Source organism: Buteo buteo, chromosome Z (assembly GCF_964188355.1).
Source record: "Buteo buteo chromosome Z, bButBut1.hap1.1, whole genome shotgun sequence".
In the NCBI taxonomy this organism is placed as follows: Eukaryota; Metazoa; Chordata; class Aves; order Accipitriformes; family Accipitridae; genus Buteo; species Buteo buteo.
This window is the reverse complement of record NC_134204.1, coordinates 142,536-155,398: the sequence shown is the minus strand read 5'-3', so window position 1 is coordinate 155,398 and position 12,863 is coordinate 142,536. Positions and strand designations below refer to the sequence as shown.

The 12,863-nt window shown below is 51.9% G+C and overlaps 1 protein-coding gene across 1 annotated transcript; it reads left to right on the top strand.

Annotated features, from left to right (window-relative positions):
- The first annotated feature begins 1,931 nt into the window (after nt 1–1,931).
- Nucleotides 1,932–7,694, top strand: GRP (gastrin releasing peptide). The gene is made up of 3 exons (XM_075020313.1): nt 1,932–2,216; nt 3,794–4,044; nt 7,309–7,694. The coding sequence occupies exons 1-3, from the start codon at nt 2,057–2,059 to the stop codon at nt 7,360–7,362; spliced, it is 465 nt and encodes a 154-aa protein (XP_074876414.1). The 5' UTR covers nt 1,932–2,056; the 3' UTR covers nt 7,363–7,694.
- Nucleotides 7,695–12,863: the final 5,169 nt, after the last annotated feature.

Here is a 12,863-nt window from a genome sequence, read left to right as displayed (position 1 = left end):
ATACTACTGTAAATTAAACAAGAATGCATAATTAATAACAGAAATAAAAGAATTAATCATGTTAATCAGTAAAAGAGGATGCAATAAACAGACTAAACAAGGGAACAATTTAGCTCATGCAGTAGGATACACAATTGACTTCAAAAGTGATTGTACTAGACAGTTTGCCCAGTAATTATGTTAATTCACATCCATGGTAGTTTCCATAGATTTCATTGGGTATAGTTCAGTTCCAGTCGTGCAGGGTTAGCTGAAGGAGCTGGCAAGTTCCTTAGAGTCAGCTCTGTTAACTATGTATACTATTTCCTGACATAGTTCTCTAGACAGCAAAATCACCTCATAAACGGTACCAATTCCACATGACTTCAGCCCTGCCTCTGTTGTTCTCTGGGATAAACAGCACATCAGGACTCAATATCCTACTCTTCCACCTTTACTTCGGTGAAACTACTTACATGCCTGAAGTTGAGTATGCATTTAAGCGTTCCACTTCTTCACGGCCTTTACAGTCATATATTGTCTCCCTCAGTAATTCATCCATCCTTTCCTCTGCACTGCCTCTTCAGGATGGAATCTTTTCATCCATTAACTGTTACAAAGTTGGCCAGTTCCAGGTGCCTTAAAGTGCTGGAAATTTTACAGGGTCTCTGTGCAAGGAAAGAAGAAAGTCCTCTAAATCTGTGAGTTGCATTACTGTCACCTGGGACAGCAAATTTATTGATGTTGGAAATTAAAAGAAACTCCTTGCACGAGATCTTCTATTTCAATGAGCTTCAAGTGATGTTGTCCTTTGAGTATGGCCGTTTCACAGCCATTCCTCCTGCTTGAAACATGCTGGGGCTTCCCCCCGCCCCGTCCCCCCCAAGCTCTTGTAAAAACTTTTCAACCTGCTTGGTCATTTTAGTCTAGAGCAGCAAACCACTCCTGTGAACACGTTCATGCTTTCTGTAAAGAAGATAGATTCATTTTAAGAGAAACTTCTTCAGAAGAATACTGCCTGTAACAGAAACGCACCCGAGTCACCCCGGCCCGCTGGCCCAGCAGCCTGTGCCAAGAGCGTGAAGCCCCTTCGCCCAGGTCCAGCCCCGCACGGGTGCCGCGGCAGAGGGCAAGCCCGCCCAGCGGGTCCCTCGCCCATCTCCTCGGCGTTTGCCAAAGCCCCTTCTGCCTCCCCGCAAACGGCGCGCGCCCGCAGCGGCCCCCCCGTCCCCCGCCCCGTCCCCCCCAGCCCCTGTGGGTGCCCGCTGCTGTTGCCGAGCCCCGCACAAGGGGCGCGGGCGGGGAGGCGCTGGGCTGGCGGGTCGCGCTGGGCACCGCCAGCAGCGTCCGTGTCCCCCCCCCCGGGCTGAGACCCCTCACCGCCGCCCGGGCCGCCTCCCAGCACCAGCCCGCGTAGGACGAAGGGAGTTGAGGGAAAAGAGACTTCTGCGAAGCTGCTGCTTTTCGGGTGTAATCGAGAGAACAGCCCCAAGGGAAACAAACGTTGGCCGGCCTTTCCCGAGGGACGAGAGCGCCCGACTGCCCGCGGCGGGCGCAGAAACGGGCGGACAGGACAACCGGCCCCAGCACGCTCCGTGCAGGCGGGGCAGGGCGGCGCGGAGGGGGCCAGGACGGGAGCGGCGGGAGCGGGGCGGGCAGCGGCGGCGCGGCGCGCCCCCGGGAAAGCCTGTCGGGCGGGTGCCAGCCCCGGGGCTCCCGCCGCGGCCGCTGGGGAGGGCAGCCCGGCGCAACAGAGGGCCGAGCCCCCGGGGCCGACACCCCCTCGCCTCCCCCCACCCCGCCTGGAGCCTGCCGGGGCGGGGAGGCGGGCGGGGGGCCGGGGCTGCCGGCGGCGGCCCCCGCCCCCGCCGGAGGCAGGACGGAGGCACGGGGGGCCGGGGGCGGCCGCAGCCCCGGCCCCGTGAGGAGGCGTCAGGCGCGGCAGCTCCGCTCGCGCCCGGTCCCGGCTCGGTATAAATGGGGGGCGGCGGCGGCGGCGGCGGCAGCGCTTCGCCCAGACGGAGCCGGAGCCGGCCCCGCAGCGGAGGGCGGCTGGGCGGCGAGCGGCACCGGCACGATGGGCGGCGGCGGCGGCGGCGGCGGCCCGCGGCGGCCCGGCGCTCTGCCGCTGCTGGCGCTGGCGGTGCTGGCGGCGCAGGGCGGCGCGGCGCCCCTGCAGCCCGGCGGCTCCCCCGCGCTCACCAAGATCTACCCCCGCGGCAGCCACTGGGCTGTGGGTAAGTCTCCGTCCGTCCCGCCCGCCGCCGCCGCCCGGCAGCCCGCCTGCCCCCTCCCCACCCCGGCCGCGCCTCGCCCCGTCCGGCGCCGCTCCGCCGCTCCCGCCGCGGCTCTCCGTGCCTCCGGGGAAAGCGGCACGCCGCCGCAGCGGCTCGGCGGCCTCGGCCGGGAGGACAGGGTGGCGACCGGCCCGGCGTCCGACCGGGCCTCCCGGGCCGGCTGCGCCGACCGCGCCGTCGGCGCCGTCGGCGCGGCGGGCCGCTGCCGGCGGGGACGCCGGTGCCGGGACGGGGCGGAGGAACGCGGCGAGCGCACCGGCGGGCGCGAGCGGAGGAGCGGCCGCTGCCGCCCCAGCCCGCCGGCGGTCCCCGGGCCGCACCGGCGCCAGGGTCCTCGGCAGGGCGCGGGGTCGTGCCCGCAGGAGCGGGGGGCGCGCGGAGCCGCGCCCTGCGCCGGCCGCCTCCCGGTGCCGGGCGCCCCGCCGCTCCCGCTGGCCGCTGGGGACCGGGGTCCCGGCCGTGGCGCCGCGCGGGGCAGCCCGGCTGGCCCCCGGGCCGGCCTTCTGCTGCCGGCGACGTGCGCCCCGGAGCCGGCGGCGGCGCGGTGCGAGCGCGTCCCCGCGACGGGCGCTCCCCGGTACCGGCCGGCGCCGGCGGGGCTGTGCGCGCTGCCCGGAGGTGGTCCGGGACGGGGCAGGGGGCCGCGCGCTCCCCGAGGGCCGGCAGCCGCCGGTGCGAGAGAGAGCGGGCCGGCCGCCGCCGCCGGCCGCCTCCCGCCCCTGAGCACCGGGCGCGGGGCAGCGCTGCCGCGGAAGCGGCCGGGTCCCGGGCAGCCTTGGGCCCCGCAGCCCGCACTCGGGGCGCGGGGTGACGCAGCTTTCCGCGCTACCTTTCCCGCGTTCATTTGCTGATGTGTTTCCTGCCGCCACCTCTCTCCAAAGATGCGGGAGCCCGGAGCCAAGCCCGAGGGCAGCGGAGCTGGGCGGCGGCCGGGAGCTCCCCAGCACCCCAAGGCGCAGCCAGCACCGTGGGGAGCCCCGGTCCCGGCCGGAGCCCTGGGGCACTCAGCCTAGGGGAGGCTCCTCCGGTGCTGCCGCTCCCCCTCCCCTTCCCCGTAGCCTCCTGCGCTGCCTGAAGCCTGCTACGATTTCATTTTGATGACAGTGAAGTACGGCGTATCAAAAGTTTAGCTCCTAGAAAGGCACTGGAACATAGGCTTACACTAGAGTTCCCACATCCCGTGTCAAGGCAGAGAAAGTCTAAATCCTACAGCTTTTCCATCCACTTCTTATTCCTTATCTTATTCCAAATCTTACCAGGTGCCTCCTCCTAGCACCAAAGTGCTTGGTTGTCTTTCCCCCCTTTGCAGCAACCTTTTCTCTGACAGTGTAGGGTTAGAGACAGAGGAGATTAATTGTGTGTGACACTGTGACAAACTCTCCAGTCCCAGTTGTGCTTCAACTTTGACACAATCTAGTCCCTTCCCTTCCCTTGTCAATGACAACTTGCAGCTGGTGTTTGAACAATCAAATCTGTACCTCTTGGATAATTTAATGCTACTGTCATTGTTGTTACAGGACATTTAATGGGGAAAAAGAGCACTGGAGATCTTCCTTATGTTTATGAAGAAGAAGACAAGACACCGTTTTCAGCATTACCTGAAAATATCAAGCAGCTGGAAGACTATCTGCAGTGGGAAGAAATCTCAAAATACTTGCTACGGCTGCTGGAAGGGAATGAAAATAAAAGTGCTCACTTTTTAAAAGGAGGCCTTCCCTGGTATACCAGGAACACCTGGGAGACAGATGACAACAGCAGTTGGAAAGATGTAAGTAAGATAAAACCTGTAAAAACACTCCATTTATTCAAATTTCACTTTACAGTAACATACCAGCTTCCTCTAACTTGTGGGTTGTCCAGAAAAGTAGCAGAAATGCAGCTCATGCCCTAGTCATTCAGTAAAGTAAGATTACTCTTGACTACAGATTGTCACTCACAGATTGTATTCTTTATGAATTAATTTGCTACTGGGCATAAACTCAGCAAGCGTTAAGCAGATTTTAGTGTCTAGGTTCCCTTTAAGTTGCTTGGTTGTTCCATTCTTTTATTTTCTAGCACTTCATGCTCAGATGACCACATCAGCACCAAGTTCTGTACTAACCCCACAAAAACAAGCTGGTGTGAAAACCAGGTGTGAATACGGAGGGCAGGAAGAAGGCAAGGCATATTGGGTATAAAGCCACATCTGACTGTCATTATCGTGTCTGGCTTGTGAGGTACTGCTGATCAGTGGATCAAGCAACTAGGTTGGAGAGTTTCTTCTGTTCCCAGCTTTGTCTTTGTCTCGTGCAAGTCTTTTCCGCCAGCTGATGGTGCTGGCCACTACTGTAGTCATCTGTGGTCTTGCAAAATGAGTCCATGGCTACTGATAAGCTATGATGTGTGCCTAGGACGCACCTCTTCTTCCCTTAGGTTAATGTACTTATTAGCACTATTTCACAAGATAACAACAGATTTGCCCCTATTCTTTTGGAAAATCCTATAAAATACACTTGGAAGGATATTAGTGAGATTTTACAGAAAGTAATCAGGGTCTAAATGACATAATGTAAATTGCAGAATTTACTAGAAAACTTCTTTCTTTATAATGCATCAGGTACAGCAGTGGTGATACAGCTGCAGAATTCTGTTGGGTGACACTGAAACAGAATAAAAAGATTAGTACACCCCCTTAAAGACATTAATGGGAAGATTTGTTTTCTTCCCATATTCTACTGTAATACAATGTAGTTAATATTCCTGGGCTAAATTCAGCCCAGTCTCCCTCCTTTAATCCTGGTGCAGTGAAGTTGGTGAATACTTTGGTTTTTTACTTGGATATGGGTAAAAATTTACCCATTAAATTAAGCCATGATTTAAGTCTCTTACACCACAGATATGGATGCTGTCCATAGGTTTCTTTCTGGCTATGGCTTTATGACAATGATGCTTATAATAACTGTGATTAATACTATCTAAAAAGCAAACTATTTATCTCCTATTCAGCTCTGCAGTGTGCAGCTTTGTAATCAAATTAGATGAACAAATTCCATTATGCTATGTAAAGAGGGAAATACTTCTAAATGTATCTGGTAATAAATAGTACTTAAGAAGGCTGGAAGTTGCCTCCAGTAAGCTGAATAGTGTCCATATGTGTGTACTTTTACCCTAAATTAATATCCACATTTTTGTGGTCAGACATTGAACATATACATGGAATAATGAGATTATTGCCTTAAATATTCGGATTTCTCCAATGATTGGCAAAGAAATCATGTCTTTCATGTGACTAAGATACATGACAACTTGCAGAAGGTCATTTTGCCATAGAACCTTTGATTTCTTGAAGTAAAACATCATCATGAAAGTAGTAGGTAACCTGTGCTTTCCTGGTGTTGGACACAAATACCTGATTATATGCAGCCTAGATAAGATACGATGTATTGTTTTTCCTTTGGCTTCAGAAAGTAAAAAACCAGCACCTGAAAGTCAAGCTATATATATTTTTTTGAGATCTGCCTTCCAGATGAAGATGACCTGAAGATCAAAAGGAATGTGCTTTACTTTTTAGAGGATTGTGATAGTTTCATAAACATTTAAATAATGATAATTGTTATTTTTAATAAAGGAAGCCTTGTTTATTTATAAAGGTGGAATTCTGGTATACATATGAAATTCAGTCATACAGGTACACAGTGACACAAGAGCATAAATGACCTTTGGATTTTGATTCTGTAGATTCTTTCTGGATGTGAGAGGTTCCATGTTGCACAAACTTTGGTTAGACAACACCTTCGTTTAAGGTGCTGCTGTACCACAGCTAACGAAGGTGTCCGTGTACAGGAATGATGAATGTAGCTACCTGCCTTGGTGGAAGATGGCCAGGTAGAGTAAACCTACAATGAAGGTGCAGTGCCTATGAGAAGTTTGTACTTGGCATTAAATACTTTTCCCAGCCATACTGTGTTTGAGTTTGAAATAGAAACTAATTCTAGGAGGAACCAGACACCATATTTACAGCGGGTTACTATTCACTGTGAAATGGCCTGTTGGACTGAAATGTGACCAAAAAAAAAGGAAAATCATGAACCCTACTGTCAGCTGGTGGAATAGCTGTCCTAAGACCATATTGCCATCGAGGGGGCTATAATTCTCATAGACTGAGTAGGCACTTGCGGAGATGCTACCCACGAGGAGTCTATCTCTCTGTGTGTGCAAACCTATGTGCCCATCTGCTGAACATAAAAGAAGGCAGGCTGTGTTGGGAAGAAATATACTATGAAGACTTTGTTTCATGGACTCTTTCAAATTTAGCTGACTTCTTAATTTAAAATTTGAATTTTAAACTTAAGATCAGAAATCCCCAAAGCTAAAGGCTGCAGAAGTAAATACAGGTATGTACTTCAGGTAACTCAATTCAGGGTCTTGCTTATTAGCTCAAATTCATTCAGTGCATTATTCACCACTGATGCTCACACTGTGCTGTACATTTCTCAAGAATAAAAAAATCTTTCTAAAAGACTCACCCAGAGTAGGGAGGGTGCTGTAACACGCAAACAATCAAAAAAGCCAAAGAGATGAGCATAATAGCTCTGGGAGTTAGGCTTAGGGTGGTGCACCTGAGTTATTTTCTTCTGTTTTCAGTTAATACCAGGCAAGTGAAGATATTGCCTGCTCTTTATTCTGTCAGTACGTTACAGTTAAAGTAGTTAAAGATCAGAAGGGAAATCTCTCTTGCAAGTTGGTCTAAGTGTAAAAGTAAGTTGGAAGATAAGCTTTAAATTGTTTCTATGGCTTGGCTTTTTAACACTAATGAGACACTGTGAGATGTGTCTCATGAGATGACAGAGAGAGTTATTTGGAGAATGACTTTCCTCAGACTTTGGCAGTTGGTTATTACACTAACCAAGACAAATGAGGTCTGTTTTGGAAAGATTATTAGGAATGTGTTTGTTATGTGAATACACAGAGCAGATACATATTAGACTTATTAACTTTGGGAATTACTTTTTTCAGGACTGGTCTGTAAATAATATTTTTCTCTTTTTATTAGATGATGGACTATCTGCTTCAAGTTGTGAATATGAAAGAGGGCACTCCAAGCTGAAAGAAGGTCTCTAAATCATGAAGAAATAGAATACTTTCTGTAAGAGACTATATTTCACGAGCACTTGATTGTATCAGATAATCAACAAGGTCTCTTTTATGTAAACAAGATTTCCTTTGTGTAAAATATCTAAATACACATATTCTTGTATGTTTCAGCAATGACTAAACTCTTTCCTTCATTTTCAAGGTTGCATTTTCTCACTTGAATGGCTTTGATATATATAATTGTCACGGAAGGGTCTTCCAATTAATTATATGACTTACCTATCTAATCAGTTCATCTCAGTTCGAAACTACATGACATTTCAACGTTCACAATAAACAGTACTAATAAAAAGGCTGAGTTTATACTTTTATTTGAGTTAATAAAGTGGAAATTGGCTGTGCCACAGCTAGTAACAAAGAAACAGCAGAATGATTGATTTTCCACTGAAGGTCCTCTTTTTGAATCGCTCCCTGGTCTGTCATTTTTTTTCCAGAGAGGGAAGCCAACACTGCCTTCCCAAGGTACCGATGGGCCAAGTACAGAGCATGTGATGCACTTCCACATGCAGGCAGCGGGCAGATCTGCTGAAAGATACGCTGCCTCCTTGTTCGCCTCGGAGGTGATGCGGCAGCTCAGCATGCTCCCGCCACACGCTCCTAACCATGGGTTAGCAGGTCCAGTACCACTGTATGTCCAGATGAGACTAAAGGAAGGACATTGCCTTCCAGGAGAACAAGTTCGTGACACCTTTTGCAGGGCTACAGCACACTGTAGCCAAGCAGTGCACCTTGCTCTCCTGTAGTTCTCTGGACTGGACAGCCACACCGTCAGAGGCCCAGACAAGGAGATGACGTGCTGCCACCTTTCTTTCCTCGAAGGAGAGCACTGACAGACCAGACTGTAAGGATGACAGGCAGCATCTGTCCGTGCGCAGCTCAACACGGAGCAGGAGAAGCGGGTCTGGGTAAAGGGGTGACCCTGCTCAGCACTGGTGAGGCCACCCCTGCAGTACTGTGTCCAGTTCTGAGCATCCCAGTACAAGAGGGACATGGACAAACTGGAGGGAGTCCAACAAAGGACCACAAAAGATGATTAAGGGGCTGGAGCATCTCTGCTGCGAGGAAAGGCTGCAACTGCTCAGCCTGGAGAGGAGAAGTCCCAGGGGGTCTTGCCAGTGTGTATAAACACCTGAAGGGAAGGCATAAAGAAGAGAGGTTCGGGCTCTTTCCGGTGCTGCCCACTGGCAGGACCAGAGGCAGTGGGCACCTCTGAACGTCGGGAAACACTCTCTCGCTGCGAGAGCCACCTTAGCGCTGGCACAGGTTGCCCAGAGGGGTGGTGGAGTCTCCCTGCCCGGAGACATTCAGAAGCCACCTGGACCTGGTCCGGGTCCTAGGCGACCCCGCTTGAGCAGGGGAGGTGGGCAAGGCGACCCCCGCAGGCCCCTTCCCACCGCACCCGTTCTATGAAAGGGAGGACAGGCGAAGGGACGAATCACCCGAAGGCGCGGTTTCGCACAAAGTACCCGCCGCCGTGCAGACGACCTGTCCGCCACGCGTCCGTCCCGCAGGCGCCGGAGGTCCCGCCGAGCCAAAGCTCCGTCGCAGCTTTCCACGCCGCGGAGCGGGGCCAGCCCCGCCGCGGGGCAGAGCCCTTCCCCGCCGCGCCGAGCCCGCGGCCGCCGGCGGTGGAGCTCCGCCCGCCGCCAGCAGGCGGCGCCCTCGGCCCGCGGATGGGCTGCGGCGGGGCGGGCGGCCCGCACGGCCCGGCCCGCGGTGCCCAGCGTGACCCGAGCGGTGCCGGTGACCTGAGGGGCAGCCGGGCGTTCAGGCTGTTCACCGGGAGAGGCCGGCGCCGGCGGGGCCTTACGCGGGCCGGTGCACGGCAGCGCCGCCGCCGCCGAAGCGGCCGCGGCCCCGGGGCGGGCGGTGCGGGAGCGCGGGGAGCTGCTCCCCCGTTCCAGCTTCGTGGCGCGTCCCTTTTCCTTGCCGAAATCGGGGGCGCACCGCGTGTGTTGGGTGCCAGGCTGCTGCCCAGATGCACGCACGGCACCGATGCATCGTACGCGTCGCTTTAATCTCTCGTCTGTGACCCGTTACGCAACTCTAATTCCACTTTTCATTTCCTCTTGTAGCGGTTCAGCGCTGACTTATTCCCAGAGCAGTGGTAAACTAAGGTGAGGACTGACTGATGGCCGAGTGCGTACCCTGCAGCCCTCTCATCCAACACCGTGGAGAATAAGGCACTGTAGTGCCAATTGGGTATACAGTCAGTTAGACTACTAGCGATTACCTGCACGCTTCATCTCAGATATTCTGAGTTCCAGGGTAAATCTCATTTATCTCAGTGGGCATCCCAACCTATGGCAGCCAGAGGGAATACCCAGTGTATTTAATTGCTGTCCCAGGATTTTTATAACTCAAAAATGCTTCTCTTTTTCAATTTTGCCTTTCTCTTTTTGTCCCTGTTTGCCACCTTGCCCAAAGACAATGCGACGTCTTGCCAGGAGTTAGGATTAGCACGACAGAAATCCCCCCCCCTGCTCGTGTGGTGTGCCAGTCTTTCCTTCCCTCCCTCCAAGACCCTTTTCCATCCTGGAGGAAGGATCTGTGAAAAAGGCCATGCAAGAAAGCTCAGGTGCAGTCTGGGTTCTGCCATCAAGTGGTTTGATTTTGGCTCAGTGCAGAGCCCCACTGGGACAGCTATACCAAAGTGCTTTGCCAGGAGACCCAGAAGGAAAGCTGCTCAGAAAGGCAATAGGTAGGAGGAATCCCCAGAAGGGCAGGAGAAGCAGGAAACAGCTCTTTCTGGGGCAGAGTGGAGGGCAGGCTCTCAGTTCACCAGCAAGGTGCAGATTACCCACATTACACAAAGTGTGCAGCAGCTCAGCCAGCATCACATACCCTCAGGGATACTAGGCCATCCCTGGAAAGCTTTGCTCACACATTTGAATCAACCTTCCCCTGCCCAAGCTTGGCAGTGATGAAGGCAGAGCGAAGGAAGCAGTTGAGCGAAATAAGAGGGGCACCACAAAAAGGTGCTTGGGAAGCTGGCTTTAGTCTTCATGCAGCCAAAGTCGCTGGAGTGAATATGTGCGTGTGTTGCACATTCCAGAAATAAGAGAGAAGAAGCCTGGCCCAGAAGCCAAAGCACTATTTGAAGACTGGAGAGATCTTTGTACAGACTCCAAGTGGGGTGCTAAGCACAGGCATCTACTGCTGTTAGCATCCTTGGCCTCCAGCTATCAAACTGAAAGAGTAGGGGGTCTCTTGCAGAGCCTGTGTAGTATGTGTCAGGCATGTGTGGATGGCTCATGCTGCCTGATGGAGTCTCAAATGGCACTAAAGGCATGAGGTAACTTGGTCATGCCATCCCTGTCTGAGCCTGGGTGAGTCTTGTTTCTCTGTGCCTCAGTTTCTCTGCACATACGCAGGACTCCCCTAACCCAGAAAGGCAGCATCAAGTAAACTGGAAGCGTATTTTTTAGGATGTTATGGGGAAGAGATGGGGGACCAGCATGTTTATGACCGGTTCATCATAAACTATGAAGCCATGAACAACTGCAGGTTTGCCTGCCATACAAGCCATCCTGGTTTTGAGTCACGCTGCAGCCAGCAGAGGCATCTGAGCAAGAACAATCTGCTAGTGAGCCAGTCTTCCTGAGGAGCCCTTTCTTTAAAAGCATTGTTTAAAACTAGCACCCCCCCACTGACATTCTGTATTCACCCAGAGGGCCTGTCTTTTACTCCCTGCACCTGCCTCTTCGCTGAGATGGCGTCAAAGGAGGGGTATCTGACCTACCTGCACTGGTCAGCAGCTGTAACACCATCCTGTTTTGTTCACCCCAATGCTCCCTGCTGTATCAGTGGCCAAAGCTTCAATTCTTATGTCTTCTCGCCTCCACACAAATTTCTGCTGCCTCCATTTAAACTCCCTCCTGAATGTCTTGCCTAGCTGACTTTAACTGCATTTCTACACAGAACCAAACATTTCAGAGCTGGTTTCACAGTTCTTAGTGGGGCAGAAATGTCATATGACGGACGGATGACTGCCAAATGTCAGCCAGTTTTTCACATCATGCATTGGCAGAATACAGAGATGCTCAGAGAGAGGAGACACAATATTCATTCCACCAGAAAAACTGGTAATGTTATCAGAGTGACCAGCATCCTGGTCTAACCAGCTTTTCATTCTGCTCTCCTTTGTTTCATTCCACTATTTTCTCCTATGATAAGAATTTGTAAATGGGTACCCTGTGGTTGACAAACTACTGAATGAAGTTGATAAAGTCCCAAGGTTTATAACCCATGGCATCAGTGACACAGGAAGATGCTGACTGCATGAAAGAATGAACCTGAGTGTCCAGCCCAAAACCACCGTAGCTGAAGGCAGCCTGCTGGAGTTGGACTTTGTATGTTCCAACAGACTGAACTGAGGAAAGATGTTGCCAGGAGCTTTGAACAGATACTTGAAATCCCTGCCAGATGTAGCTGAGGCAGATGGAGAGAAGATCTTTCAACTCTCCATCTCACCTGCAGACATTGACGTGTCCTCAACAGGGGAAGGGAACAGTATTGCCCTCGACTCCAACAGCTCATAACAAATTTAAACCGTGACTGAACTCTTGCGTGTTTTCAGCTCACAGGGGCTGTGACACGTCATGGCTGTGGAGCAAACACAGTGGCCGGCCCACTGCTCCAGAGGGGACGACAGCTTCTCCTGACCCCCATCCAGCAGGGACTGAGGGTCAGTCCTGGACAGAGAGCCAGTCTTACTCCACTGGAAAGCAACTGAGCTGAACTCCATGTCAAAACTCTCCTTGGCTTAAATAGGTCAGGTGTCTTTGCTAGTTTTCTTGAATACTGACAGGATTTTGAACAGGGTTGGGAAGGAAGAAAGATTAGAATACACTTTCTGCTGAGAAATGGTGCCATTGAGATCGAGCTTCACGATGGCATTTTCCTCATAACTATCAATTCAGAGATCTTCAAAGCTCTTTATAGTAATTGTCTTCTCTCCTGCATAGCTCACACTACTGACCTGTGTAAAACTTCACACTTCTGTGTGTTAAGCCTAGGATTTCTGAGCTGGGCAAAGACAGCCAGGCCTAATGGAGAGACTTCTCATGAAAAACAGTCTACCCCGCTGCATTTCATGTCTTAATGAGAAATCACCCAGGATTAACCTCATTTGCCAGTGGAGACATTGCTACAGATGAAGCAGATGCAGAGATGGTGATTTGGTTTTACTTTTCCAGAACCTTGAAGGAACTGCAAAGCGGGCAATTTAGTGGTTTGCATAACATAAAGAAATGTATATCCATCCATCCTCTCCCTCATTAAAAAAATAGGAAGCTCAGACTGGTCATGTAGGATTGACCTGGGAGTGAACTAGGCTTTCCAAACACAGCTAGGGTCCTAGTTCAGCCTGTTCTCCCAGTGAAATACAACAGAGAAAGAAAGGGGAAAGAGCTCCTCAGCTTCTGACACTGCCCTCCCCAAGGCCCCTTTGAC